This window comes from Lithobates pipiens, unplaced genomic scaffold (genome assembly GCF_037356315.1).
Source record: "Lithobates pipiens isolate NorthernLeopardFrog02 unplaced genomic scaffold, aLitPip1_a1.2 Scaffold_16, whole genome shotgun sequence".
Taxonomy (NCBI): Eukaryota; Metazoa; Chordata; class Amphibia; order Anura; family Ranidae; genus Lithobates; species Lithobates pipiens.
In genome coordinates, this window is record NW_027507748.1 from 50,150,736 (window position 1) to 50,177,644 (window position 26,909).

The window sequence follows — 26,909 nt, forward strand, 5'->3', positions numbered from 1 at the left end:
GGTGTGGTGACTGCATTCATTTTCTGTCCTCAGGCTTTTTTTTTCACCTTTAGGGGCCCATTTACACTTGCTTTGACCTTCACACACATTAAAGCGGTGAAAAGGAAATTTGTAAAGTTCTTTATATAATTGTATTCTATTTTTCTATGTATTGCCCTCACTGTGAGCATGGCACTAATCATTTTATTTGGTTATATTAATCAGGGTTCTTTCGAGTCCCGATTAGAATTAGCCTGCCTATGTTACGCCCCTTGTTACCATAAAAGTACAATTGTAATATTAAGGTGATACCTATAAAAACCTTCAATTGTGTCATAATAAAGCAGAAATGTTATTTGGAAAGATGTGGCATGTATCTTTTGTGTCTGTTCCCTACTTGCAGTAGTTATTATTAATTTGGAACCACTAATCAATATTAGGATAGGAGTTGCCTATCTATGAATTTCCCGGTCAGTGGCTACCGCAGATGAGGTTTCACCACAAGCTTTGGAGTGAGCCATCATTTACAGTTAACTCTAAACCAATAACCTGTAAAGGCTTTCAAAGCATCACCTATGGAAATGTTTGGATATTATAGTTTTGTGCCATTTCAAGGGGGCACAACTTTTGGAGGCTTGACAGGCTATTCCCCCACTTTTACTTGATGCAACTTCATCTTTTATATTTTTCTAAAATAAACGTATTATAAGCACTTATGCAAATAAATAATGTGTCATAAAAAACTGCAACTGCCCCCCACGTAGCTGGTGCTCCAGCCAAAGTGTGGGGCGGGGGGGGGCGCCCAACAAACCACCCGACCACCCCACTGTGGGTGGTACTCACGCGGTCAGGCTCCCCTTCCCCACAGGTACCGATGCAGAGCACTAAGACATCTAAGAAGCTGACAGAAAAGTGCACCCGACCACCCCCTGGGCCCCCTGCAGGTGGTACTCTCACGGTCGGGTTGTGTTGGTGCCGATGCAGAGTACAGCCACTGAGAGATCACTCCAATGAGAACGGCCTCCTCCTGATCTCCATGTACATCCTTCCCCCTGCCTGGCAAATACGGCCGCTTCTCTTTTTAGCCAATAGGGTCTCAGGACCAGCTTCCTGATTGGCCGGGAGGAGAAGCAGGAAGACGAGCAAATTATAATTCACTATTGTCACACAACTGACTGCGCCCCAAGTCCACCCTTTTTTGAAGCTAATTAGAGCCTCAGGATCTAATCATGTGCTTCAAAAAAACAAAACATTGGTATCCATGCGTATGGCACCCTGCATGTAGATTTGGGGCCGGGCGCATGGATTATGGCCCATGCCCATTTTAATCTCAATGCTGCTTTCAGAAAACATATAATAGTTTAAAGTAATTTTCTAGCAAAAAATGCTAATTTTAACATGTGTATGAAAAATTGCCCTGGTAAGCAAATACTTAAATAGTACCTATTGCTTTGCCCAGCATGGACAAACTGCAGGTTCACTTCATTCACTTTAAATTTACTATTGCTTATTGTTACCTATTTAGTGTACTATAATACACAGCTGAGTACTGTCCATGATCCTTTTTTCTTTTTATTTTCACTAACGGTTAAAATGAATACAGCTACAATCACCTTAAACACACATTATTCTAATATCGCATTCGAAAAGACTCAACAATAAAGCCACAATGTGAGCGTTACCTTTAGCCACGGGTTCAACAGTAATGATGTCACTGCTATTGCCTCTTCCCGCAGAAGTCACGGCTACCACCCACACACTGTACTGTCTGTTCCGGCTCAAGTTTGGTATTCGGTAGAAAAAGGTGTCCGGTGCAGCTTCAAATTCACTGATCACCTGAAAGATGGGAGATAAGTGTTCACTATTTGTCAGAAGCACATTCATCTCAAACTGTAGCAAGGCTGCTAAAAAACACAATTTGGTCAGAGACATTGCTGAAATTATTGAGTTTATTTTATTTTTTATTTTTAAAGAGCTTCCATACCAGTAGAGATTATGCTTGCAGAAATGTCAAGATAAATGTAAGTACTATGTAGATAAAAATATGTGGAATTCTGGTAATGTTAGAAAGATTCCCCCCTTTAGAATATGGGGTTCCCATCTAGCTCCAGAGATGGAATAGACTCTGCCCTTTAGGATATGGGTTCTCATATAATGTCAGGGAGAAGGAATAGACTCTCCCCTTCAGAATATGGGGTTCCCACGTAGCTCCATAGATGGAATAGACTCTGCCCTTTAGGATATGGGTTCTCATATAATGTCAGGGAGAAGGAATAGACTCTCCCCTTCAGAATATGGGGTTCCCACATAGCTCCATAGATGGAATAGCCTCTGCCCTTTAGGATATGGGTTCTCATATAATGTCAGGGAGAAGGAATAGACTCTCCCCTTTAAAATATGGGGTTCCCATGTAGCATCAGAGATGGAATAGCCTCTGCCCTTTAGGATATGGGTTCTCATATAATGTCAAGGAGAAGGAATAGTCTCTCCCCTTTAAAATATGGGGTTCCCATGTAGCGTCAGAGATGGAGTAAACTCTCTTTTAGGATATGGGGTTCTTATGCAGCTGCGGAAATTGAGTAAACTCTCTCCTTTAGGATACGGGGTTCTCATGTAGCGTCAGAGATGGAGTAGAGTAGACTCTTACCTTGGGTAGTTGGATATAGCTGGATTCATGTCCTTTTGAACATAATACAGGCTCCTTTAATCTTGTTGTGACATATCTATATTTGCATGTGGTTGGAGTGTTTGATAAGACCCCCTTCAGAATACATGGATAGACTATATCTGTATCCTGCCTAGATAAACCTAGAAGCGATTTGAGGAAATACATGTTTCTACATAGGTACATATACTTATTCGTTTTTAGTACTGCCACGTTAGGTATCCATTTAACTCAACCATGTAAATACATTTATGCTCATTTTTTCTTTGAACAACATAGCTTTTCCAGACCATTGTTTCTTTCCTTATGAATCAACTGAGAGTCCTCAGCCCCTATGTCTGCCCCCCCCCCCCCCGACATTATTTGCTATTATTGACAGACCTCTGCCATCTTTAAATGTAAGTCCATAGAAGATGTAAAGCAGTCATTTAAACCACAATGTCTTGCATAGCCATGAAATGCAAAATGTATGAAAATGTTTTTTTTTTTAAATAAGAACATATACATGTATGTAAACAAAATCTCTGTTATATTTAGCAGAGTATGACATCCTCTATTATTGGTCCCGAAGAAGCTACACATTAGAAGTGAAACACATTGACTAGTGGAGGAGACCCAGTTTTTGGATGCACCCCCCCCCCCCAGTTGTTGTCAATGCTGTTGTTTAAGAGGGGAGGTGATATACTAGGGTCCAATGAAGAATATCCTGCCTTACCTACTGTTTTAAATGTATTTCGTTTTGTGGACGCTACTCTCTAAGCACCTTCTTTTTAACATTTGTACTAATAAATATTTGATACTTTTACAAAAATAGTTTTTGGTCTTGTGTGGGTGTCAGTAAAGTCCATCTGCTGCTGAACACGTTCTTGATGTTTTTTTTTTTTTTTTAGCTTTCCATTTTGGGATGTGGCACAGATAGAGTTCCTTTATTTCTTCTTTATGGTTCCCATATAGTTCCCATAGAGATGGAGTAGACTCTCCCCTTTAGGATATATGGTTCCCATGCAGCTTCAAAGATAACGTAGACTATCCCCTTTAGAATGTGGGGGTTCCATATAGCATCAGATGTTGCTATATTGCATGTGCCACTGGCTTTTGAATTATCTAGATGAGCAAGGGGAGACTATGCTAGATAACTGGGTCTGAGGGTTCAAACTAATCATAGCACATGAATTAGGGCATATAATACATTTTTAAAATTTGTGCTGCACCACACAGTGTTATTAGCATGTATTGTAGTGCTTTATTTCATACTCTGCACTGCATGACAGCGCTGCAGTGTGACCTCACCTCCCCAAATCTCTAACTCGCCTAATCAGAGAATGTTTTTCATTGAGAAAATGCAACTTAATCTATGAATGGTGCCCATGCCAAGTAGCCTACCTCCTGAGTTCAGAAAGCAAGAGGAAAGTCACTCGACACGAGACCTGAAAGCTAGAGGTGCCCACTGCCATTATTTCCAGCTTCTAGAGGGATTCCACAGGTATGGCATATGCATATTTACACTGGTCCAAGCTGGACCAATGTAACAATATCCATACCTGGAATTATTCTTAAATGTATTCATTTTTCTGCTATTGGTACTGCATACCCTCTCAGTGTAAGATAGCCTAGAACTACCTCCAGTCCACATCAAATTAGCTTCAGAAGAAATGCCAGAGGTTAGCCTATTTGTAACACCTTGTCCATTTTGTATAACCAATGAGCATTTTGGTGGTCAACCCTTTCTAGCATAAGTCCGTTTTTCAAAAGAGAACACAATGCATCTCTCTCAGCCATTCTACAACAGTAGGTGGAAATGGAAACACCCCATTTTCTGGCTATCAGCTTCTTAGCAATAAACAACTCTAGCAACCTTTCTAAACAAGGGTTCCTACAATGGCTGCTAGGGGTTCCTTGAGGGAAGAGCAATTTCTGTGACCCAGATAAGTCCCCACTGACACCAAAAATTATTTCCGCTAGATGAGGATTCTTAACATTGACCACAAATGTAAGAAGCCTCCTTACCACGGACCACCAATGTAAAGAGCATCTTACCACTGACCATCACACTATGAGCTGTAGAATAGGAATTACTCATAGAGCTTCGTTGAGACCAGAAAGAGTTCCTCTGTGTTAAAAGGTTGAGAAAGGCTAATCTAAAATAGGTTGATCTAGGTTCTGTATAACCCAATAAACATGTAATAAGATTGTATTACAAAGAAGAAGAAAACACTGTATTCATAATAGACTGGATTAGAACAATTCAGCTTCTAAATAGTTTGGGGCATCTCCAGATGAGATGTAGCACGTTTTTCCCAGGTCCCTTTCACATTTGGCACAGTTGGGGTCACTGTGTAAGCCTACGCTATGTAAATATTCACTTTAATTTTATTTCAAAGGACCTTTCCACTTCCTTCAAATTGTTGGTATTTTAAAATGATAATCAAAAAGATATCCAAATGTTGCTGGATGCCAGGAATTCAGCAATTTTGCAAAAAGTACAAGCACCCTGTGAGCTAAGTCCAATTAGGTTAATGTCACGGTCTCCTCTGGGACTTATCTCTATTACTTGAAGTTACATTACTGTGACAGGTTTATTGCACTCCCAGAGGACACACATTGCAACTATGCCCACCCCTCCCTTTTGATGCACATTCACAGAAGCCTTTGTATTTTGTGAATCTGTTCACATAATACAAAGGCTTCTATGAATGGGCAAAAGGATGGGAGGGGTGGACATAGCTGTTTCAGTGACTCTGCTCTTAAAGGAATTGAGACCACAGTGAGCAGCTCGGAGCTCAGGAAGTTATCTTCCTGGAGCACAATAAACCTGTTAGATGTGAATAATAAAGATGTCTTTGAGGCAGACACCTCATTAGACTTGGCTCATGGTAGGCCTGAAGTTTTTACAAAGTAGCCGATTTCCTGGAATTTAGCTTTAGGACTCCTCCGTCCAACTTTTCAGTTTACCACATTGAGATTGCTCGAGTGACAATAAGGACCCTACTGTTCAGAAACCAGTTTGAAAACGACTAATAATTGGTAGAAAACAGATGTTAGGGATCTTCAAAAATGTTTTGCTAAAACCCTTGCAGTCCCTTGTGCCAAACCTGAAGCTCTTTAGAACTTGTTGGGCGGCCCTTGACTCAATGCAGTCAGTTGTGGGAGGCTGCAATAGCAGTGCTCTCCAAAACCCTATACACACTATTAGATTTCCTGCAGATTTTTGTCTTCAGATTTACCAAAACCATAAAATACGAGGTCAAACCTTAAGCCCTTGTACACACGGTCGGAGATTCCGACGGAATGTTTCCTATCGGACCGTTTTGTCGGATATTACGACTGTGTGTGGTCTGCATCGGACTGTTTCCGTCAGAATATCCAACGGACCAAGTTTTCCAACTTGCCGGTAAAATTTTCCGACAAAATGCTCCTATCGGACATACTCCGATCATGTGTAGCCTACTCCGACGGACAAAGTGCCACGCATGCTCAGATCAAATTCCTAGACCAAAGCTATTGGCTACTAGCCTGAACGTAGTCCCGTCGTAACGAAATAACATCATCACGTTATGTACAATCGGATTTCCTGACAACTTAGTCCGACCGTGTGTATGCAACATCACTTCCGGACCTCTTCCGGAATTAATCCATCGGAATTACTCAAACGGATTTGGTTGTCGGAATCTCCGACCGTGTGTACAAGGGCTAAGAGTCCCAATTTGTATGCAGTCAGGCAGGCCCTTGTACTACATGGTTTTGATAAATCTGAAGACAAAAATCAGCAGAAAATCTAATAATGTGTATGGGGTTACAACTGAGGTGGAGGGAGGAATACTTCCAGCTGTACTATTGTATTCTGACAATTGGGACTCCTTCTCCTCTGCTTGCCTGTAGCCGCTGATCAACAAAAGTTTTCCAACCTTCCTGTTTGGCAGAAGTTGATTATTAGACTGACTTCTTTTGAGTGGGAATGCTCATAGATGGATTGCAATTCGGCTGGTCCCTGCTGAACTGCCTAAATTTCCATCCATCTATGACTAGCTTAATAGTCTCCTGTAACAAGTCCACAGGCTATTTCCAAGCCCTGAAGCATTTCCCTAGTCTACAATCACTCCTGTAGCATATCTGCAGTCTCTGGACATCTACTGTGATATACTAGCAGTGTCCTGTAGCATCACATTAAAATGGGAATTACTTTGCGTCCCAATGGTGACCTCAGGGGCCACAGTTGAAGCCCCCTATACCTCGTAAGTTGACAATAGATATACATAGTTCGCCTGGCTGGAACAGTTTTTCTTTAATTAGACCAGATCTGACCTTTAAGGACACGTTCTTCAAGCGAACAGTCATGAGCAGAAACCTTCTAGAAAAGTAATGATCAGGAATAAGTAAATGCATTTCATCAGCCAGCAGTAAACTCTTGAACCAATAAGCTCTGTATGTAACCTCGGTTTTTGTAAAATTGCTTTATTAGAATCTCCCTGATTGCCTTGAGCGAAGTGAAGATTACGGCTCAAAACAACAAGCTGAGCCGGCTGCCTCATTAAAACGCCAGAGACTTTCTTTCAGCGTGTGATCACGTTCTAGGGTTATCCTAGGGAATAAGTCATGAAGAACATGTAATTATGGCTTCTAGCATCTGCAAAATGACATCAGGTTGATATGAAATCACCATATAATCCCACACCTCTGCATAAGGGTTAACACTAATGTAATGTAAGCGATGGCCCAAGACAGCGCAGAGAATTCTTATTACTATAGTTAAAGTATATAATCAAGACAAACATGTTTTTGTTTTTTTAAGAGTGGGGAAGGGTTAGAACCTCATTCTTTGTCTCCTTTGGATGAATTTCCTGTTACCATTTTCCAAACCTGACAGAGATTCTAATACTATTCCATTCTGTCTACTACTCCCCCCAAAAACAAAAAAATTGTGGTTTTCAAAGAACCAGTGCTTGTCCGTTCAATGCCACATGGCTGCTGGCCCAGTCGCCCAACAATAGAGAATATGGCTCACTTCCTGGAAGAAAAGGCCAGGAGATGCAGTATAGGCCCCCTGTGCTCACCAGTAAGCATCTCTTAAATCTGAACTTCAGAGAAACCGCTAAATAGCATGAAATGTATATTAGTGAGACGTTTTTACTGCCAAAGGATTTGTATTATTGTCCTTCCACTTCTAAGATTTATACAGCTCTGCCACATAGTACAGTCCTATCTGTAAGGACAAGACACTTGACATCTCTCTGCTGCAGTTAGGTAACTTACAGGTCTTGTCCCCTCCACGACATTGCGACTGTCCAGACAGAGTCAGGGATAATGCAGCCTTATAGGACAGTCAGTGCAGTATGAAAACTCCTCCTACAGGCTTTGACCAGTGCTCAACTGTACACTGATGCACGTCTCAAGACTGCTACAGTTGCGCTCAAAAGTTTGCATACCGTGGCATAAATTGTGAAATTTTGACATTTATATTAAAATGCGACTAATCAGGCCAAAAAACTGTCTTTTATTCAAAGATGGTGATCACATGAAGCCATTTATTATCACAGTTTTTGGCTCAGTTTAAAATCATAAGGAAATCACACAAATGGCCCTGATCAAAAGTTTACATACACTGGAATGTTTGGCCTCGGTACAGACACAGAAGGTGGCATACACAGGTTAAAATGGCAATTAAAGGTTAATTTCTCACATTTGTGGCTTTTTAAATCACAATTAGTGTCTGTGTATAAATAGTCAATGAGTTTGTTAGCTCTCACATGGATGCCCTAAGCAGGCTAGATACTGAGCAATGAGGAAGTAGAAAAGAACAGCCAAAAGACCTGCGTAACAAAGTAATGGAACTTTCTAAAGATGGAAAAGGACATAAAAAGATACCCAAAGCCTTGAATATGCCAGTCAGTACTGTTCAATCATTTAATAAGAAGTGGAAAATTTGGGGATCTCTTGATACCAAGCCAAGGTCAGGTAGATCAAGAAAGATTTCAGCCACAACTGCCACAGGAATTGTTTAGGATACAAAGAAAAACCCCACAGGTAACCTCAGGAGAAATACAGGCTGCTCTGGAAAAAGATGGTGTGATTGTTTTTAAGGGGCACAATACAATGATACTTGAATAAAAAAAGAGCTGCATGGTCAAGACTTATTGACTATTTATAAACAGACACTAATTGTGATTTAAAAAGCCACAAATGTGGGAAATTAACATTTAATTGCCATTTTAACCTGTGTGTGCCACCTTCTGTGTCTGTACCGAGGCCAAACATTCCAGGGTATGTAAACTTTTGATTAGGGCCATTTGTGTGATTATATTTTCAATATAAATGTCAAAATTTCACAATTTCTGCCAGGGTATTCAAACTTTTTTGAGCACAACTGTATATACTGCTGATGAGAAAAGGGTATTTAGCAGTTTAAATTTACTAAAACAATTGCACTTCCCTGTTCTGTGTACTGTGGGAGACCAGATATAGTGAATGCAGGCTCCTGGGTTTATAATACTTTAAGTCTTTTATATCTGGCTTTGTTCAGTTTTTTTTTTATATACATTCATTTTATCTACGGACAATCCATATACGGAAATAGCTGTAAAAGATACATATTAGGACATAAAGCTGTATATCATTATGAGCAACAACACTTCAAAAAACAAGTACAGCCTACCTGACAAAGCCACACAGTTTGGGGTTTGTCAGACCTCACTATCTAAATACTTGCCCAGCTCCACCATTCAACGCTCTACAGCCTACATAACCTAATATGTAACTTCCAGCTTTATAGAGCAGGCATTCTCAACCAGGGTTCTTCCAAAGGTTGCTCGGGGTTCCTTGAGCTGTTGCTGATTGACCCCATAATTTGATGGTTCCTGCATTGTTCTATGGCCAACACCACTGTAAAGGTTTTATTCTGCCTACTGACAACCAATGTAGAAGGCATTTTGCCATTGCCCTCAGATGAATTTATTTCAGTAAGGGTTCCCCAAGACCTGAAAATGATATTAGGGTTTTCTCTGGGGTAAAAGGGTTGAAAACGAATGATATGGTGTGTCAACTGAATGACAGCTTTGAGTCTCAGGACCTTTGGAAGTCTACACAAGGGAGGCTTTTATTGCTAAATAATAGACATAAAATAAGTTAAATGCACATATAATCATATGGCAAGATTGTTGTTGAAATGAACAGTTTGGTGACAAGGTCTCCAACTGCTTTGGTAATGCTGAAATGTTTTTGGTCCTAGCAGTAACACTTCTTTAAATCTAATTGACTACAGCACTCAAAGCAGGCAAATAAATGATGGCATTTCCAATATTAGCCACGTAGCAAATTGCATACAGGGTTATTAATGATCTTGGCCACCCAGTGGTACACATATTGTGACTGTCCCTTTAGATAAGAAAGCAGGAGTTGTTTTAAGGCCTCCAAATATGGTTCTTTGAAAAATGAGATGTCAACCATGGAGTCCTGTGTGTGTGTTGGGGTGGGGGGTAACATTTTTTAATAAGCAATTTTTATTAGATCTATTTAGATCCCTTGGCATTCCAGGCAGCTAGTCTGAACCTCACTTAATAAAACTGAGCAGGAGTTTTAGAAATATATATTTCTGGATATTCTTTTAGAATTTACACGTTGGAGATTGTGTCTTACTCGGGAGGCATGAGGAGATGGAGAATGCAGACAGAAAACTATGGATGTCTGCCAAATTATGCATAAAGCAGAGTAGAAACTAAAAGAATCAATTATCTGAGAGACCCTTGAGAAAGCTGGACCTGAATTTTCAAGATAGAGTAATAACTCGACAGAGTCAGGCGGTTACAACAAATGGGCCAACGAGCAGCCCCTGAACAGCTGGGTCTTTTGATTACTGGAGCCTTAATTAATATTGCAAAGAGAGATGCCTCTATTTAAACTGGTACTGCGGACAAACCGCTAAATACACAGGTGAAATGTATATGTGTTTTTTTTATTACCAGTCAAAGGTTTTGGAATTTTGGCCAACTGTTCTTGTGATACACAGACATCTGCTAGTCAGTACATTCACTCTACTTCTTTGCTTTGTAGGTCAGCTCCCTGCTCACAGGACAGAGCCAATAATGCTTATTCAACGTCCGAGAGGGCTGAAGGTGGATAGATGACCAAGGAAACAGAATTGTTTAACCAGTTAGATCAATGGTCACCAAACTGTGGTCCTTTGCTTGCCTTTATTCAGCTCTTGAGGCACTATCCTATCCACCAACGCCAACAATGGCGCCTAATTCCTATTGCTGACACCAACAATGGGGCACTATTCCTCCCACTTATAACATCAAAAGGGCACGATTCTTCCCACTGAAACCAACCATGGGGCAGAATTCCTTCTATTGACTCCAACTGATACCAGCAATGGGGCACTGTTCTTTCCACTGATACCAATGATGGCACAATAACACCAAAGATAAGGCATTGTTTACTCCCACTGTCAGTAGTCCAGCCCTCCTTAAGTCTGAAAAGAAATTAAACTGGCCCTCTGTTTTGAAAGTTTGGAGACCCCTGAGTTAGATGAACTGCTTAATTAGGAACCACATGTGTCACCTGACTGTGCAATGTGAAAATGTACAGTATGTAAATCCAAGAGAGAACATTACAAATCCTGTGGCAAGTAATCCATATAATATAGGTATTGAAATTGCATATTTTGTTGTCTGTCTGGATTGTATGTTTCTAAGAAATGTTGTTGTGACAGACCCAACAGGGACAGAGGCTTTCGGGGGAGACTGCAGGCTAGGCTCTTGCCTACTGACTATGGGCCTTTGCATTTGAGGGGTCTATATTCTTTGGGAGAAGTGTGCCTCAGGGACCTTTGGAGTAGTTTTACTTTGGATTCAAGTCCAAGTCTCCCTGAAACACACAGTTTCTGAGAACTGGAGGACCCAGATACAGGTTTGGGGCCTCGGTTTTATTGAGATCTAGACAGCCCAACCAGCATTGACTGCTTTAACCCTCTCTTAGACTCAGAGACTCAAAGCAGATGATTATAATCGACACAATACAACCTGATGCTGCGGTCTCCTGCTGTAATCTGTTTATTAAGGTGTAATGTGTTTACTGTTAAGTATCTTTCTCCCATTGTGTGCCTCCTAGGTGTGAATTCCCATTATTAATTGATTCACCTATTGTTTCTGTCTGTTTGGTAATCCTACATGATGTTATTAGTCTTGTGGCAACTTTACCTCATTATATGACTATTGTGGAATGTTTACTCCAATATGCAATATTTGTTTTTATTGTTCATGTGATGACTGACCCTATTTTTGAAGTGTATAAAATGTCAAAAAATATTTATATTATAATATTATATTAGTATTTCTGTTCAATACCTTTTTATCTCAACATCTTGTTGGTGTAGCATGCTTGGGATAAAGGGCTGGTATTAGCTGTCAGTCTGCTGCAAGGGTTTTGAGGGCAGGAGGCACTGTTTGGCGGAGGCACCCAAGCGGGATGCCGGGCGGTCCGTCACAGTTGTTTTTTAAAATGAAAGGATAAAGAAGTTTACCAAAAACTGAGTCAAACAAGACCATAGTAGTAAAAAATGAATACCCAAGAAAATCAAATGCATTAGTGACCTCATGAGAGAGGCATTATCTACATTATATGAAAAGGTTAGTGGACACCTTGCAAAATATTAAGCTCAGGTGTTTCCAGGTAGGGTACTATTAATGCTACAATATACAAATATATTTTAGACACTTGTGCTTAGGAAACCTTCTGATAACCATTTGGTGGTTGGTGAAGGCCCTTTTCTGTTCCAGCATGACTGTACACAGAATCAGCTCCATTAAGATGGAGTTTGACAAGTTTGGTGTGAAGGAACTCAAGCGGCCATCACAGAGCCCTGACCTCAACGCTACTGAACACCTTTGGGTTGAATAGAATGTAGATTGTGAGACAGGTATCTTATCTAACATCAGTACCTGACCTCACAAAGGCTCTTTTGGCTCAAGCAGGTAAAAATTCCCCAAATCTTCTGGAAAGCCTTGCCAATAGACATGTGCAGAGTAAAATATTTCGTTTCGGAATTTCGTTTTCGTCCGAAAACTTAATTTATTTAGTTACTCCCGAAATTCGTTTTTATTTATTTCGTTTTTCGTTCAAAAATTGCATTCGTATGAAAATCCACATGAATTACGGTCGAATCTGTCTTGGAAGGCTTATGGTGTCTGTCGAATGTATAAAGAAGATTCGACGGAGCTAGTATAGTATAGTATATAGTGTAAAAAATGGTTAAATAAAACAAACACACTTTTGCAAAATTCCTTTATTAAAAATAAAAAAATTAAAAAAAGATTCCAGCGGCGGTAATCCACTCTTGCTATCCAGCGACGGACGATCATCTCTCCAGCGATGTCTCATCTCATCCAGCGAAGCGATCCTCCATCCTTCTTCTGTCTCCTCCACGGAGACACTGCAGGCATTCCGGCGGCTGACGTTTCTTATATACGGAGGGCGGGGCCACCCGTCACCTGACCCCGCCCCCTCTGACGCAAGGGGAAACCCGGGGTTCCCTGTGACGTATGGGTGACCCCGCCCCCCTCTGATGTAACGGAAACCTGCCTGTGTTACATCAGAGGGGTGCGGGTCACCCCTACGTCACAGGGAACCCCCGGTTTCCCCTTGCGTCAGAGGGGGGCGGGGTCAGGTGACGGGTGGCCCCGCCCTCCGTATATAAGAAACGTCAGCCGCCGGAATGCCTGCAGTGTCTCCGTGGAGGAGACAGAAGAAGGATGGATTCGCTGCGCTGGATGACATGAGACATCGCTGGAGAGATGACCGTCCGTCGCTGGATAGCAAGAGTGGATTACCACCGCTGGAATCTTTTTTTTATTTTTTTATTTTTAATAAAGGAATTTTTCAAAAGTGTGTTTGTTTTATTTAACCATTTTTTACACTTTCTTTGTGAAATGGTAGGGGTAATTTTGTACCCCCTTACCATTTCAAACAGGGGGGGGGCCGGGATCTGGGGGTCCCCTTGTTAAAGGGGGCTTCCAGATTCTGATAAGCCCCCCGCCCGCAGACCTCCACAACCACTGGCCAGGGTTGTGGGGATGAGGCCCTTGTCCTCATCAACATGGGGACAAGGTGCTTTGAGGGGTCACAGACCCCCAAAGCATCCTCCCAATGTTGAGGGCATGTGGCCTGGTACGGTTCAGGAGGGAGGGGGGGCCGCTCTCTCGTCCCCCCCTCTTTTCCTGCGGCCTGCCAGGTTGCGTGCTCGGATAAAGGGTCTGGTATGGATTTTTAGGGGGAACCCCACGTCAATTTTTTTTAAAATTTGATGTGGGGTTCCCCTTAATATCCATACCAGACCTGAAGGGTCTGGTTATGGATATTTAGGGGGAACCCCACGTCAAATTTTTTCTTAAATTTGAGGCAGGGTTCCCCTTAATATCCATACCAGACCTGAAGGGCCTGGTAATTGAATTTGGGGGACCCCCACGCTTTATTTATTTATTTATTTATTTTTTTATCAATGACTTTCAATGAGTGTTCTCTGTATTACGGAGCCGACAATTCATAATAGCTGCGAGTGATTTTAAAGGACTTTTTTTCCTGCATAAATGACACTTTGTGCAGGGACAATTCTAAGCACAGGAAACATGCGCCCCTTCACAGGCATACTATAGACAACCCCCCCCTACGAAATTTAAAGGAATATTACACTTTTATTGTTTCACTTTAATCATTATTAAAATCACTGCTCCCGAAAAAACGGCCGTTTTTAAAACTTTTTTTTGCATTGATACATGTCCCCTGGGGCAGGACCCGGGTCCCCAAACACTTTTTAGGACAGTAACTTGCAGAATCTTTTCTCTCTGTCAAATTTTTTTTCTCTGTCGAATATTTTCTCTATATAATCTTGGACTAATAGAGGTAAGGTTAGGCACATTCGACCACAGGTTCTATAGACACAGATTGTTGTCAGAGTCATGTCGAATCTCCTATTCTATATCGAACTGTTGTAACAATGAAAACGAAAATAAAGCATTTATTTATGTCGGATCTTTCGTTTTTCGGATTTTGGCCTTTCGTTATCGTTTGTCAAAACGAAAACAAAAATAGCTGAAATTCGGACGAAAATGCATTCGGACGAAAACGAATGCACATGTCTACTTGCCAATGGAGTGGAGACTGCTGCAGCCATAAAGGGACATTAATGCATATTGTTTTTGAAATACAAGCCCATATATAGTAGGCGTGATGGTCAGGTATTATATAGGGATATATAGTCTGTTTCAAATGGCACAGTGTAATCATTTGCAATAAGCTGGATGTGGATTGGGAGTGTTTTATGTTTTTTACTGTCTCTTATAATTTATCAAACTGTCACAAAGGACCCTAGTGCAAATCATTGAAGATCATTCTGTTCATTTTAGTCTAAAATCAAACAGTTGCCATTTGTTAACTTCCTGACCTTACACATCCAACTGGTCACACATTCCCAAAGACGAATTCCAAAATCTCATGGAAAACCTACCCAGACTAGTGGAGGATGTTCTAGCCACTAAAGAGGGCCAGCTTCATTTGAATGTCCATGGTTTTGTAATAGGATGTCCAACAGCCCATATAGCTGTGATGGTCAGGTACCCAAAAAAATGTTGCCATAGGGGGAGATTTACTAAAACAGGAGTGTACAAAATCTGCTGTAGCTTCCAGGTTTTATTGAACAAACTGAAGTTAGAGGCTGATTGGCTACCATGCACAGCTGAACCAGATTCTGAGCGCTCCAGTTTTAGTAAATCTACCTCATAGTGTATCTGTGTTTGAATGAGGGTGTTTTGGATATCAACTAAAGTGGAGCAGATTGGATGGATGAAGGTAGTAATAACAGACTGCAATCATCAAGAAGATATTGTACAGGGTTGAGAGTACAGAACAGAACATGTTTGAATGGCTGTTCTTTTACATTTTAAGTAGCTGTGAAGAAACGTTTAGCATTACTTTTTATATATTAAAATGGAAGGACCATCAGGTCTACGTGGTTTTTTATTTGCTCAAACCATAATAGCACCTAAGGACCTCCATTTCTGTTTTAAGTGCCTCAAAAACTTGACAAACATAACACAGTGTTCTTCACTGATTGAAATCACTTTGACTGATGAAAAAGAGAGCAAAAGGTTACTAAAGCAATTGAGATGTTCCATCTGGTGACTTGATGCCCAAACAAACACTTTTGTGAAGAGACAGGCATTTTTCTTCCTCTCTGAAATCCCTTGAATATCCTAGTAAAGTTGTTTATGGACTGTGCCATAGAAACCGGCCCATTGGTGTTCTAAAAGTGAACCTGTAGTATCTTGGCTCCTTCCACAAAATTTGATTGAACAGTTGACTTTTTGTCTAGCTCGGTGGTGTAGACAGAGACACGTGGGAGTTTTATGTTACTTTTTCTTCCACTCTGAGGTCCCTCAAAGATCCTGGTAAAGTTTTGTATAGACTGTGTCATGAAAATTGGGCCTCTGGTGTTCTAAAAGTGAACCTGTAGCACCCAAAGCTCAAATTTCAGCAAATTCAGCAAGGGTTGGCCAAAATTTAAGCCCTGTATAGAACCCTTCACCCCAATATATACAGACTAAACAGCACTGCTACTTTCAAATGTTGACTTTCTGCCAAAAGTGAGTATCTAAGCCTTCTTCTCCAACTACACCTCTTGGCTGCTGATAGTGACACATGACTCACAGGAAGGTCACAGGATGGTTTTTGGCATGTCAATTGTCATTGCAAGCCTCATTACACCTACTTTATACCTACTTTAGGCTGTATACAATGCCCAGTGGGGTGATTTTTTTGTTTTTTTGTTCACAGATTATGAATTATTTATTAGAGGAATAATTCATATTTGGGAGTAGTGTCCGAAACCAAGAAGGGCACTTTCTGAACTCTGAGCCAACTCAGAGCTCTGATGCAGCCCAGAGTATCCCACAGTACAGAGTGGGAGCATTGCATTGTGGGATACTTGGCCAGCATTTAAAGTTATGATACAATGGAGACATTTAAAGCCCAACTCTGGGCAAAAATACAGTTTCCCATGAAGTGGGGCTGAGCCCGAACTGCTAACTGCTCATTTTTGTCTAGGGGAGAGTAGAAAGGAGAATTAAGGTATAGAGTGATCTTGTGCAAAACCTTCAGTAACTAAATAATAAACAATATATCAAACATAAATATGAAGGATTAATTATAGAAAATAGAGTCCATTCATGTGATTCATCCAGTGATCCAAGCAATGTAAATGTAAAATGTAAAAAGTAGTCTATAAGTGGTTTTCCAGACGACACAGCCGCTATCACCAACACCTCTGTGCTCACAGAACTCTCACCTCATAGGCATATAAGCCTTAGCCCTTGTACACACGGTCGGACATTCCAACGGAAAATGTCCAATAGGACCGTGTTGTCGGATAATCCGACCGTGTGTGGGCTTCATCTGACTTTTTCCGTTGGAATGTCCGACCAACAAAGTTTGAGAGCTGGATATAAAAATTTTCCGACAACATGATCCGATCGGACTTTGTCCGAATGTGTGTAGAGAATTCCAAACGGACAAAGTGCCACGCATGCTCAGATCAAATTCCTAGACCAAAGCTATTGACTACTAGCCTGAACGTAGTCCCATCGTAAGGAAATAACGTCATCACGTTACGAACGATCAGATTTTCCAACAACTTTGTCCGACCGTGTGTATGCAACACCAGTTTCGGACAAAATCCGTCTGACAAAATCCGACGGATTTTGTTGTCGAAATGTCCAACCATGTGTACAAGGGCTTAGATGTTAATCAAAGAAGGGGGTCATCAGCACACTTTTCATCCACAGCTAGGGCTTCCCACAAAGGATTCCACCTAACATACAGGATATTCTGTTCACCTTGCAACATACACAGATCCACGTCCTGTCAGAGGAGAGGAGACCGATCATGTGATCCTAGTACAGAGGAATACCGATCGGTCTCCTCCCCTTGTGAGTCCCCTCCACCTACAGTTAGAATCACTCCCTAGTACACACAGTTAACCCTTTGATCACCCCCTAGTGTTAACCCATTCCCTGCCAGTGACATTTATACAGTAATCAATGCATTTTTATAGCATGGATCGCTGTATAAATGCCAATGGTCCCAAAATGGTATCAAAAGTGTCCAATGTGTCTGCCAATAATTTGGCAGGTAAAATAGCTCACAAATTTGTGTTAGCTGCTAGCCCGGTTTTCCACTTTAAGGCTGCTTTCACACTGGGGCGGTATTCAGGCGTTACAGCGCTATAAATAGCGCCTGTGTAACGCCTGAAAAAAACCGGCCCCTTTAACTCCAGTGTGAAAGCCGGAGGGCTTTCACACTGGAGCGATGCGCTGGCAGGACGGTGAAAAAAGTCCTGCCAGCCGCATCTTTGCAGCGGTGAAGGAGCGGTGTATTCACCGCTCCTATACCGCTGCTACCCATTGAAATCAATGGGACACCGCGGCAATACCGCCGGCAAAGCGCCGCTGCAGCGGCGCTTTGCGGGCGGGTTTAACCCCTTTTCGGCCGCTAGCGGGGGTTAAAACCACCCCGCTAGCGCCCGCACACCGCCGCTAAAACGACGGTAAAGCGCCGCTAAAAATAGCGGCGCTTTACCGCCGACGCTGCTCTCGCCCCAGTGTGAAAGCAGCCTAAGACTAGCTAGGATGCGTCTTACTAAAAGTGAGTAGCATATGTAGACAAGTTACACAAACAGTGCTGACAGCCTAGTATTTCTGAGAAGGGAAAAGCTCCAGCGTTAGCACAATTACAGGCGCACATATGCTTGGGCAAATTGTATTTAGACTCTACAGTCTCTTAATTTAATTCCTTTATTAGATTACTTGTTTTATATTTAAACTTAAGCTGGTGTGATGAAAAAGATGAGGTTGACAATTCCTAAAGGGACTATTAAAGCAAATATAAATGAGCCACAGAAGTTTACCCTGCAGCAAAACGGGGTTAATAATTACTCCAATTTAAAGCAAACCTCAAGTCTATAGGTATAGAAACAGCCTTGCTAGGATGGTTTAAAAAAAATCAGCTGTCCTGGAGAAAATGCTGCATCCGATTCCCTCCGGTGCTGCTCACCTAACCAAACATCTGATTTCTCGTTAACATCTGCTTATGTGATCTCGGTTATAGAGGAGGATCAGACGGAGGGAAGATTGGTTGTTTCTCCCTTTTCATCAGACTCCATATAGCCAAATGACTAAGCTTTTTATGGTCAGCACTGGAGGGAGCCTGGAGCAGTATTTTGTCTAAGATAAATAGTTCAGCTGTTCTATTACTGTTAGCATACACTCACCGGTCACTTTATTAGGTGCACCTGTGCAATTGCTTGGTAATACAAATTGCTAATCAGCCAATCACATGGCAGTAACTCAATTCATTCAGGCATCTAGACATGGTGATGATGACTTGATGAATTTCCAACCGAGCATCAGAATAGGAAGGAAAGGGGATTTAAGTGACTTTGAACATGGCATGGTTGTTGGTGCCAGATGGGCTGGTCTGAGTATTTGAAAAACTGCTGATCTACTGGGATTTTCACACACAACCATCTCCTGGGTTTACAGACAGGCATGTACTGGCCATTGGGACAACCGGGAGTTTCCCGGTGGGCCGATGGCTCAGTGGGCCGCTCTGATGAAAGGGGACTGGTTATGGGACACTCTGATGTAAGGGGGCTGCTGATGGGACTCTCTGATGTAAGGGGGCTGCTGATGGGACACTCTGATGTAAAGGGGTTGCTGATGGGACACTCTGATGTAAGGGGGCTGCTTATGGGACTCTCTGATGTAAGGGGGTGCTGATGGGACACTCTGATGTAAGGGGGGCTGATGGGGCACTCTGATGTAAGGGGGCTGGTAATGGGACACTCTGATGTAAGGGGGCTGGTGATGGGACATTCTGATTTAAGGGAGTGCTAATGGGACATTCAAAACGTAAGTGGGCCGGTCTGGATGAAGTCCAGGGCCAAATTTCTGTCCCAGTCCAGCCCTGTTTACAGAGAATGGCCCGAAAAAGAGAAAATATCCAGTAAGCGGCAGTTGTGTGGATGAAAATGCCTTGTTGATGTCAGAGGAGAATGGACAGACTGGTTCCAGATGATAGAAAGGCAACAGCAACTCAAACAACCACTCGTGCATTCAGAGATGGTATTCTGCATATCTTGCGTGTAATAACACATTGAACTTTGAAGCAGATGGTCTACAGCAGCAGAAGACCACACCGGGTGCCACTCCTGTCAGCTAAGAACAGGAAACTGAGGCTACAATTTGCACAGGCTCACCAAAATTGGACAATAGAAGATTGAAAAAACATTGCCTGGTCTGATGAGTCTCTATTTCAGCTGCGACATTCAGATGGTCGGGTCAGAATTTAGAGTAAACAACATGAAAGCATGGATCCATCCTGCCTTGTGTCAATGGTGCAGGCTGGCGGTGGTGGTGTTGGTGTAAAAAAAATGATATAGAACATATTTTATCCAGAGATATTGATTTTAAAAAACTTAGCAGAACATGTAATGTATCTTTTACAATGTGCCCATAGAAAGGAGCGTGAGGAATAGTTTTGCCAGGTAAACAGGACATATTTTAGGCTGATCAGTGGGTAAATATTCGGAAAATAAGCAGAACAGAATTCGAAAAGCAAACAAAAATACTCCATGCTGTGAAAGCCAACTTATTAAAGAGCTTAAAAAAAATTCAAAGCCAGGATAATGATTAGGAGAAGACATCATAATATGCTTTGGCTTACTGTGCACAGCCTATTGCATAAGGATGTGCACCCCAAAGCTCAAACACACGTGCCTGTGTGTGTATATGTATACGGTGTCAGTAAGGCATTGGATGGTGTCAGTAAAACATTGGATGGTGTCAGTCAATAGAGCAGTGGGCAAGTCAGTTGCTCAGTGGATGGTGTCACTAGGGCAGAGGATGGTGTCAGCAGAGCAGTGAACTGTCAGTAGAGATTGGCTGACAGAAGGGCAGTGGATGGTGACAGTCCTTTTTTATATTATTATAATTTATATATTATTTTATGATTTTTTACAATATTTTTTTTTTTTTTGGAGTTGGCAAGGAAGAATCACGGTTTAACTGTCACCTGCCCATGATTGACGGGTAGATCGCGTTCGACGGGTTGTCAATGTTGGAAGTACAACAGCATAGTTGCTAATAAACTGACAATACAGTATGCATTATACCTATCTACCCAGCAGGTGGCACTGCAGTATTACAATGTGTATTCTATGGTAATGTAATGAGAGGAAGTGCTTGCTTTCTTTACTATGTTCTTGTATGCTCCTTGTTCCTGTTTCTGTCTACATGATGTAAAGCCATGATAAAGATATCCTCCATGAAAGCAAAGGCATTCTCTGCATCCAAGAAGCTTCTAGCGCATGATTTCAATACTCAGCTAACAGTCAAGCCCCGGATTTGGGTGTGCCCAGGCACAACCTGTGCGCACACCTATGATCTCTGCATACGTAAAGTGGTGCTGGTGTTGCATTCTCTCTGTAATCAGAGCATCATTATTATTATTAGTATTATTATTATTATTATTATAGTTTATTTATTACAGGTACTTATATAGCATTGGACATTTAAGCAGTGCTTTACATACATAGTGTACATTCACATCAGTCCCTGACATCTAGCCCGATCCACGCCAAGGGAGATGACATGTTCCCTCGGCGTGTCTTCCGGGTATCGTGGCTCCGGCGCTGGGAGTGGTCGGAGCCACGATATTGTCACTCCCGCGCATTGCACGCGGGAGATTTCTTTCCGGCAGGGTCCGGCGTCTGCCGGACTTTCAGTGGTCAGCGGTGCATTGCGAGGGTAATATCTCCTAAACCGTACAGGTTTAGGAGATATTTTTTTTTACCTACAGGTAAGCCTATAATAACTTATAAAAAATGACTATACAACCGCTTTGACCACCGACCTTACAGAAATATGCGGCCCCACTAGACTGGGCTTTTTTTCCCGGGGGGCTGCATATTCGTGTATCTCCCTGAGCTGAGACCGTGGTGCACAGCGTGCTCCCAGCACAGAGAGCGTGGTCTCACAGAGAGCCCCGGGCCCCGTACTAATGATCAGGACTTGGAACACCCAATTCTGGGTCACCTAATCGCTGTGATAGCCTCTGATTGGTTGCCACAGTGATCAGTCACCGTGAAGCCTGTCCCCGTGTTTTCTCTGTGAATAGAGTAGAGGGATACATTGTATCGCTCTCTTTCCTTGCAGAGAGAGAAAAAAAAATGTGTGTAAAAAAAAAAAAAATAATAATAATAAAAAAAATGAAAATAAAAAACATACGAAAAATTACCTAGATCAAGGTTTGCTGCAGGTCAGTGCCAGGGTGTTTGGGTCACTAAGGCAGTGTTCATTTTAACATCAAATTTAGATTTAGTTTCAGTCATAGTCTTGACTAAAATGCAGTTTTAGTCATATTTTAGTCTTTTGACTAAACTGTAATTTTAGTTTTAGTAGTATTATAATCATCTGAATTGTTTTAGTCATATTTTAGTTGACTAAAATAGTATTAAAGGGGTTGTAAACCTTTGTGTTTTTTACCTTAATGCATCCTATGCATTAACCACTTGACAAGTGGGCACTTAAACACCCCTCGTGACCAGACCAATTTTCAGCTTTCGGTGCTCTCACACTTTGAATGACAATTATTCAGTCATGTAACACTGTACCCAAATGAATTTTTTGTCCTTTTTTCCCACAAATAGAGCTTTCTTTTGGTGGTTTTGATCACCTCTGGGTTTTTTATTTTTTGCGCTATAAATGAAAAAAGACCGAAAATTTTGAAAAAAAACGAATTTTTCTTTGTTTCTGTGATAAAATTTTGCTAATTATTTTTTTTTCATGAATTTTGGCCACAATTTATACTGCTACATATCTTTGGTAAAAATAACCCAAATTAGTGGATATTATTTGGTCTTTGTGAAAATTAGAGAGTCTACAAGCTGTGGTGCGAATCGCACAAAATTGATCACACCTGATGTACTGGTGGCCTATCTCATTTCTTGCGACCCGAACAAGCCAAGAAAGTACAAATACCCCCAAATGACCCCTTTCTTGAAAGTAGACATTCCAAGGTATTTAGTAAGAGGCATGGTGAGCTTTTTGATGTTGCAATTTTTTCCCACAATTCTTTGCAAAATGAAGATTTTTAATTTTTTCACAAAATTGTCATTGTAATAGGTTATTTCTCTCCCATGACATGTGTATACCACAGATGACACCCCAAAATAAATTCTGCTACTCCTCCTGAGTATTACGATACCACACGTGTGGGACTTTTCCCTGGCCACTTAGAGAAGCCCAACATGCAGGGAGTACCGTCATGTGTTCTAGGAGCATAAATTACACATCTAACTTTTTGACTACCTATTACACTTTTGAAGGCCATGGAGCACCAGGACAGTGACACTGATGTGGCACTGATGACAGATGGCACTGATATGTGGCACTGATGACACGTAACACTGATGTGGCACTGATGACAGATGGCACTGATATGTGGCACTGATGACACGGGACACTGATGACAGATGGCACTAATGTGTGGCACTGATGACACGTGGCACTAATACGTGGCACCAATGACAGATGGCACTAATGACAGATGGCACTGATACGTGGCATTGATGACAGATGGCACTAATATGTGGCACTGATGACACGTGGCACTGATGTGGCACTGATGACAGATGGCATTATACATGACACTGATGACAGATGGCACTGGCAGGTGGCACTGGGGCAAATGGCACTGACGGGTGGCACTGGGGCAAATGGCACTGACGGGTGGCACTGGGGCAAATGGCACTGACGGGTGGCACTGGGGCAAATGGCACTGACGGGTGGCACTGGGGCAAATGGCACTGACGGGTGGCACTGGGGCAAATGGCACTGGGGACAGATGGCACTGACAGGTGGCACTGGGGACAGATTTATTGGCACACTGGGGACAGATGGCACACTGGGGACAGATTTATTAGCACACTGGGGACAGATTACTTACGGCCGCTGCAGCCGCTAATCTCTCCCTCCTCACACGCTGTCTGTGTGAGGAGGGAGAGCCGGCGATGAGAGATGATCTCATATGTTTACATATGAGATCATCTCTCTTTGGGCACGCCGATCGCGCTGTAAACGGCCGCTGTGATTGGCCGTTTACAGCGATCTGTGGCTGGCTGTGTCCAGGGAACACAGCCAGCACAGAACTTCCCTGATGTGCACTCGCAGGAGCACGCAACGCGGATGTAAACAGGACGATATCCAGGGACGGCCTCCCGGCAATTGGCGTCCGCTCTGCAGCCGTCTTTGGGCTATAGAGCGGACGCCTAGTGGTTAAGGTGAAAAAACACCTGCCAGTGACCCCCAGCCCCCCGTTTTACTTACCTGAGCCCCATAATTTTGTTGGCGGTGATGTACTCTCCCTCTCTCCCCGAGGTCCCATCTCTTGATTGAATAGATTGATAGAAGCGCAGCCATTGGCTCCTGCTGCTGTCAATCAAATCCAATGATGTGAGCTCCTGGGGGGCAGGGCCGAGTCCAGCATTCGTGTCTGTGGATGCAAATGCTGAACTTGGGAGCGTGCCCACAAGGTAAACCCCTCGGGAGAGCGATTCTCCAAGGGGGTTATCTGATGTGGGGAGGAGCCACGACAGCCGCCGAGGGACCCTAGAAGAGCAGGTTTGGGGCTAGTCTGTGCAAAACGAGCTGCACAGTGGAGGTAATTATGATATGTTTGTTATTTAAAAAAAAAAAAAATGAACCCTTACATTCACTTTAATTTAGTCGACTAAAATATTTTAGTTAACAAAATTAACACTGGGTCAAAGGTTCAAAGGTCAGGGCCAGAATTTTTTTGGACAGGTTTTTTTTGTTTTTTAATTAGTGTCAGTCTCGGTGTGTTTTAGGTAGGATACAAAAAAAAAGCAAAATGCACACAGTTGTTTCTGGGCTGTACTATGGGTACAAACAATAAATAACATATACAGGAGAATTTATTTTGTGTTGTTCTTTGGTGGTAGGTTATGGTAGTAGCAAGAATTATACAGCTACATTAAAAAAAAAAAAAGCACGCATTTATTGGCATATAACACGCACAGGCGTATAACACGCACATTAATTTTAAGAGGGAAGTTTCGGGAAAAAAAAATTAAATTTTAAATAAGGAACTTTGAAGCAAAATAAGTGTCAGTGCCCATCTGCAGCCTCACCCTTGCCATCAATGCAGCCTGATCAATGCCCATCTGCAGCCTCACAAGTGTCATTAATGCAGCCTCATCAGTCCACATCAATGCAGCCTCACCATTGCCATCAATGCAGCCTGATCGATGCCTATCTGCAGCCTAGAGGGGACAGGGAGGGGGGCGGGACAGACAGATTACATACAGTGAGAATCTCCTATGATAGACAGAACAGTGGTCCAATGGCAGCCCAGGAGACGGGACTTCCTATTACAGAGGCCACCAAGTAAACAGGAGATTCTCACTGTATGTAATCTGACAGCGCTCGTGCCGCCCCCCTCCCTGTCCCTCCGAAGCAGCTAAAATTTAATTATCGGCGTATAACACTCACACGCTATTTGCGCCCAATTTTCATGGTGAAAAGGTGCATTATACGCCAAAACATACAGTATTTTTTTTTTCAATATTTTGGTAAAAAAACAAAAAAAATAAAAACAAGAGATATTCATAACCACTTAGCACCAACTGAAAGCCCAAAAAAAACGTGGTCCACCTGGATGCACAAAAGTAGTTGTGACGATATGTACAGTTTTGCTAACGCATGTCCAAGTTGAAAAATGATGCTTAGGCATTTAGATGTGTTTTAACCTTAGGTACGAAGGGGTTGACCTTTGATTGGCCACGTAACACAAATGTGTGGCGGAAAAGAGGGTGGGCTTTACACCCACATGTTCAACATTCTGCGAGTACAGAGATCAAGCTGTCATAGGTAGCTCCGGGGTCTCTTCAATCAGGTACCTGTAGGACTGGCCCTGGATCATATGACCATATCACGGTGGTCAAGTTATTGAGGAGAGCCCCTCCTCAAGGTGTAAGAGCCAAGTTAAAGGGGGGTGGCCAGGAAAAGGTTAAAATGGTGATTTCCTATAATTGTCAGCTCCACCTAGTGGACATAATGCATTATTTTTCCTGATTGATCTATTTTAGGAAACATACCACATTGTGGAGTGGACAATCATGGGAAATCAACGAGTTAAGCAGAATACAGTTAGAATTTTGAAAGGGCTTGGCGAATGCTTGAGACAAGAGGCGATCTGCCATAGCCCATCTAAAATGTTATTGCTCTAGAAGTCTGTGTATTGTATGACGGCTTCAGATGCCTAATTGAACTGCCACTGCTACAGCTCTGGACCAGCTGTGACATTTCAGCATCCATCAGACGCTGTTGCTGCACACAATGCAAAGTTTGCCCACTGACGATGCACTTTTGTCGGTGCCAGTCCGCGGAAAGGTGACACTGTGTCTGCCCGATCCTGCCCAGACTGCACTTTCTCCCAAAGCTGCTGATCACAATGAAGATTGGGAGATATGTAGAAGTAACGGAGCTGACACTGCCAAGAGAAAGGCTGACAGCAGAGACACATCGCCGCGCACATCACTGACAGCTGAAGACCCGGAAGGAAAATTAAGTCTAACAGATACAGCAAGAAGATGTTTTTACCATGAGGAGTTCCCGAAATGATTAAATGCAAACAACAAACATTCACCCTTATGTCCTTGGAATGGAAGAGCAAGGGACATGCAGGCCAGATCCTTGTGCCCATCACAAAACATGTCAGAATCTGGTGGAGTTGGATGAGGCATGGGTGGTTCATTTACTAAAGGCAAATAAGTTGTTGACTAGTATATACTGGGGGTTATTTACTAAAGCTGGAGAGCATAGCTCCCAACTGTCCCTGATTTCGAGGGACTGTCCCTGATTTGGAGCAATGTCTCTCTGATCCTCATTCCTCCTCATGTGTCCCTCATTTTGGTCTGATCTATATAGTTGTGTATAAAATGCACTTTTTATCTTTCAAAAAGTGTTTCCCAGTGCTAAACCTTTTATCAAAATTCAAAATTGCGGCATTTGTAAATTTCAAAAGCCAGTATAAAGGAGTAGTAGTGGTAAAAAAGCACTTGTGGATTTAGTTAACCCTTTTTTTTTTAATTCTCCTTTAAGAGGGCGTGTCCTATGCCTACATACGTTTGGTAGTAGGTGTCCCT

General features: G+C 42.2%; 1 protein-coding gene across 4 annotated transcripts in view; it reads right to left on the reverse strand.

The window, feature by feature from the left end:
- DSCAM (DS cell adhesion molecule) overlaps window positions 1-26,909 on the reverse strand; it is a 730,792-nt gene that overhangs the window by 245,148 nt on the left and 458,735 nt on the right. For all 4 annotated transcript variants that reach the window (XM_077479889.1, XM_077479887.1, XM_077479888.1 and 1 more), the window contains exon 21: window positions 1,662-1,815. In XM_077479889.1, the coding sequence (XP_077336015.1) occupies window positions 1,662-1,815 (154 nt within the window). The remainder of the gene's footprint in view (window positions 1-1,661; window positions 1,816-26,909) is intronic.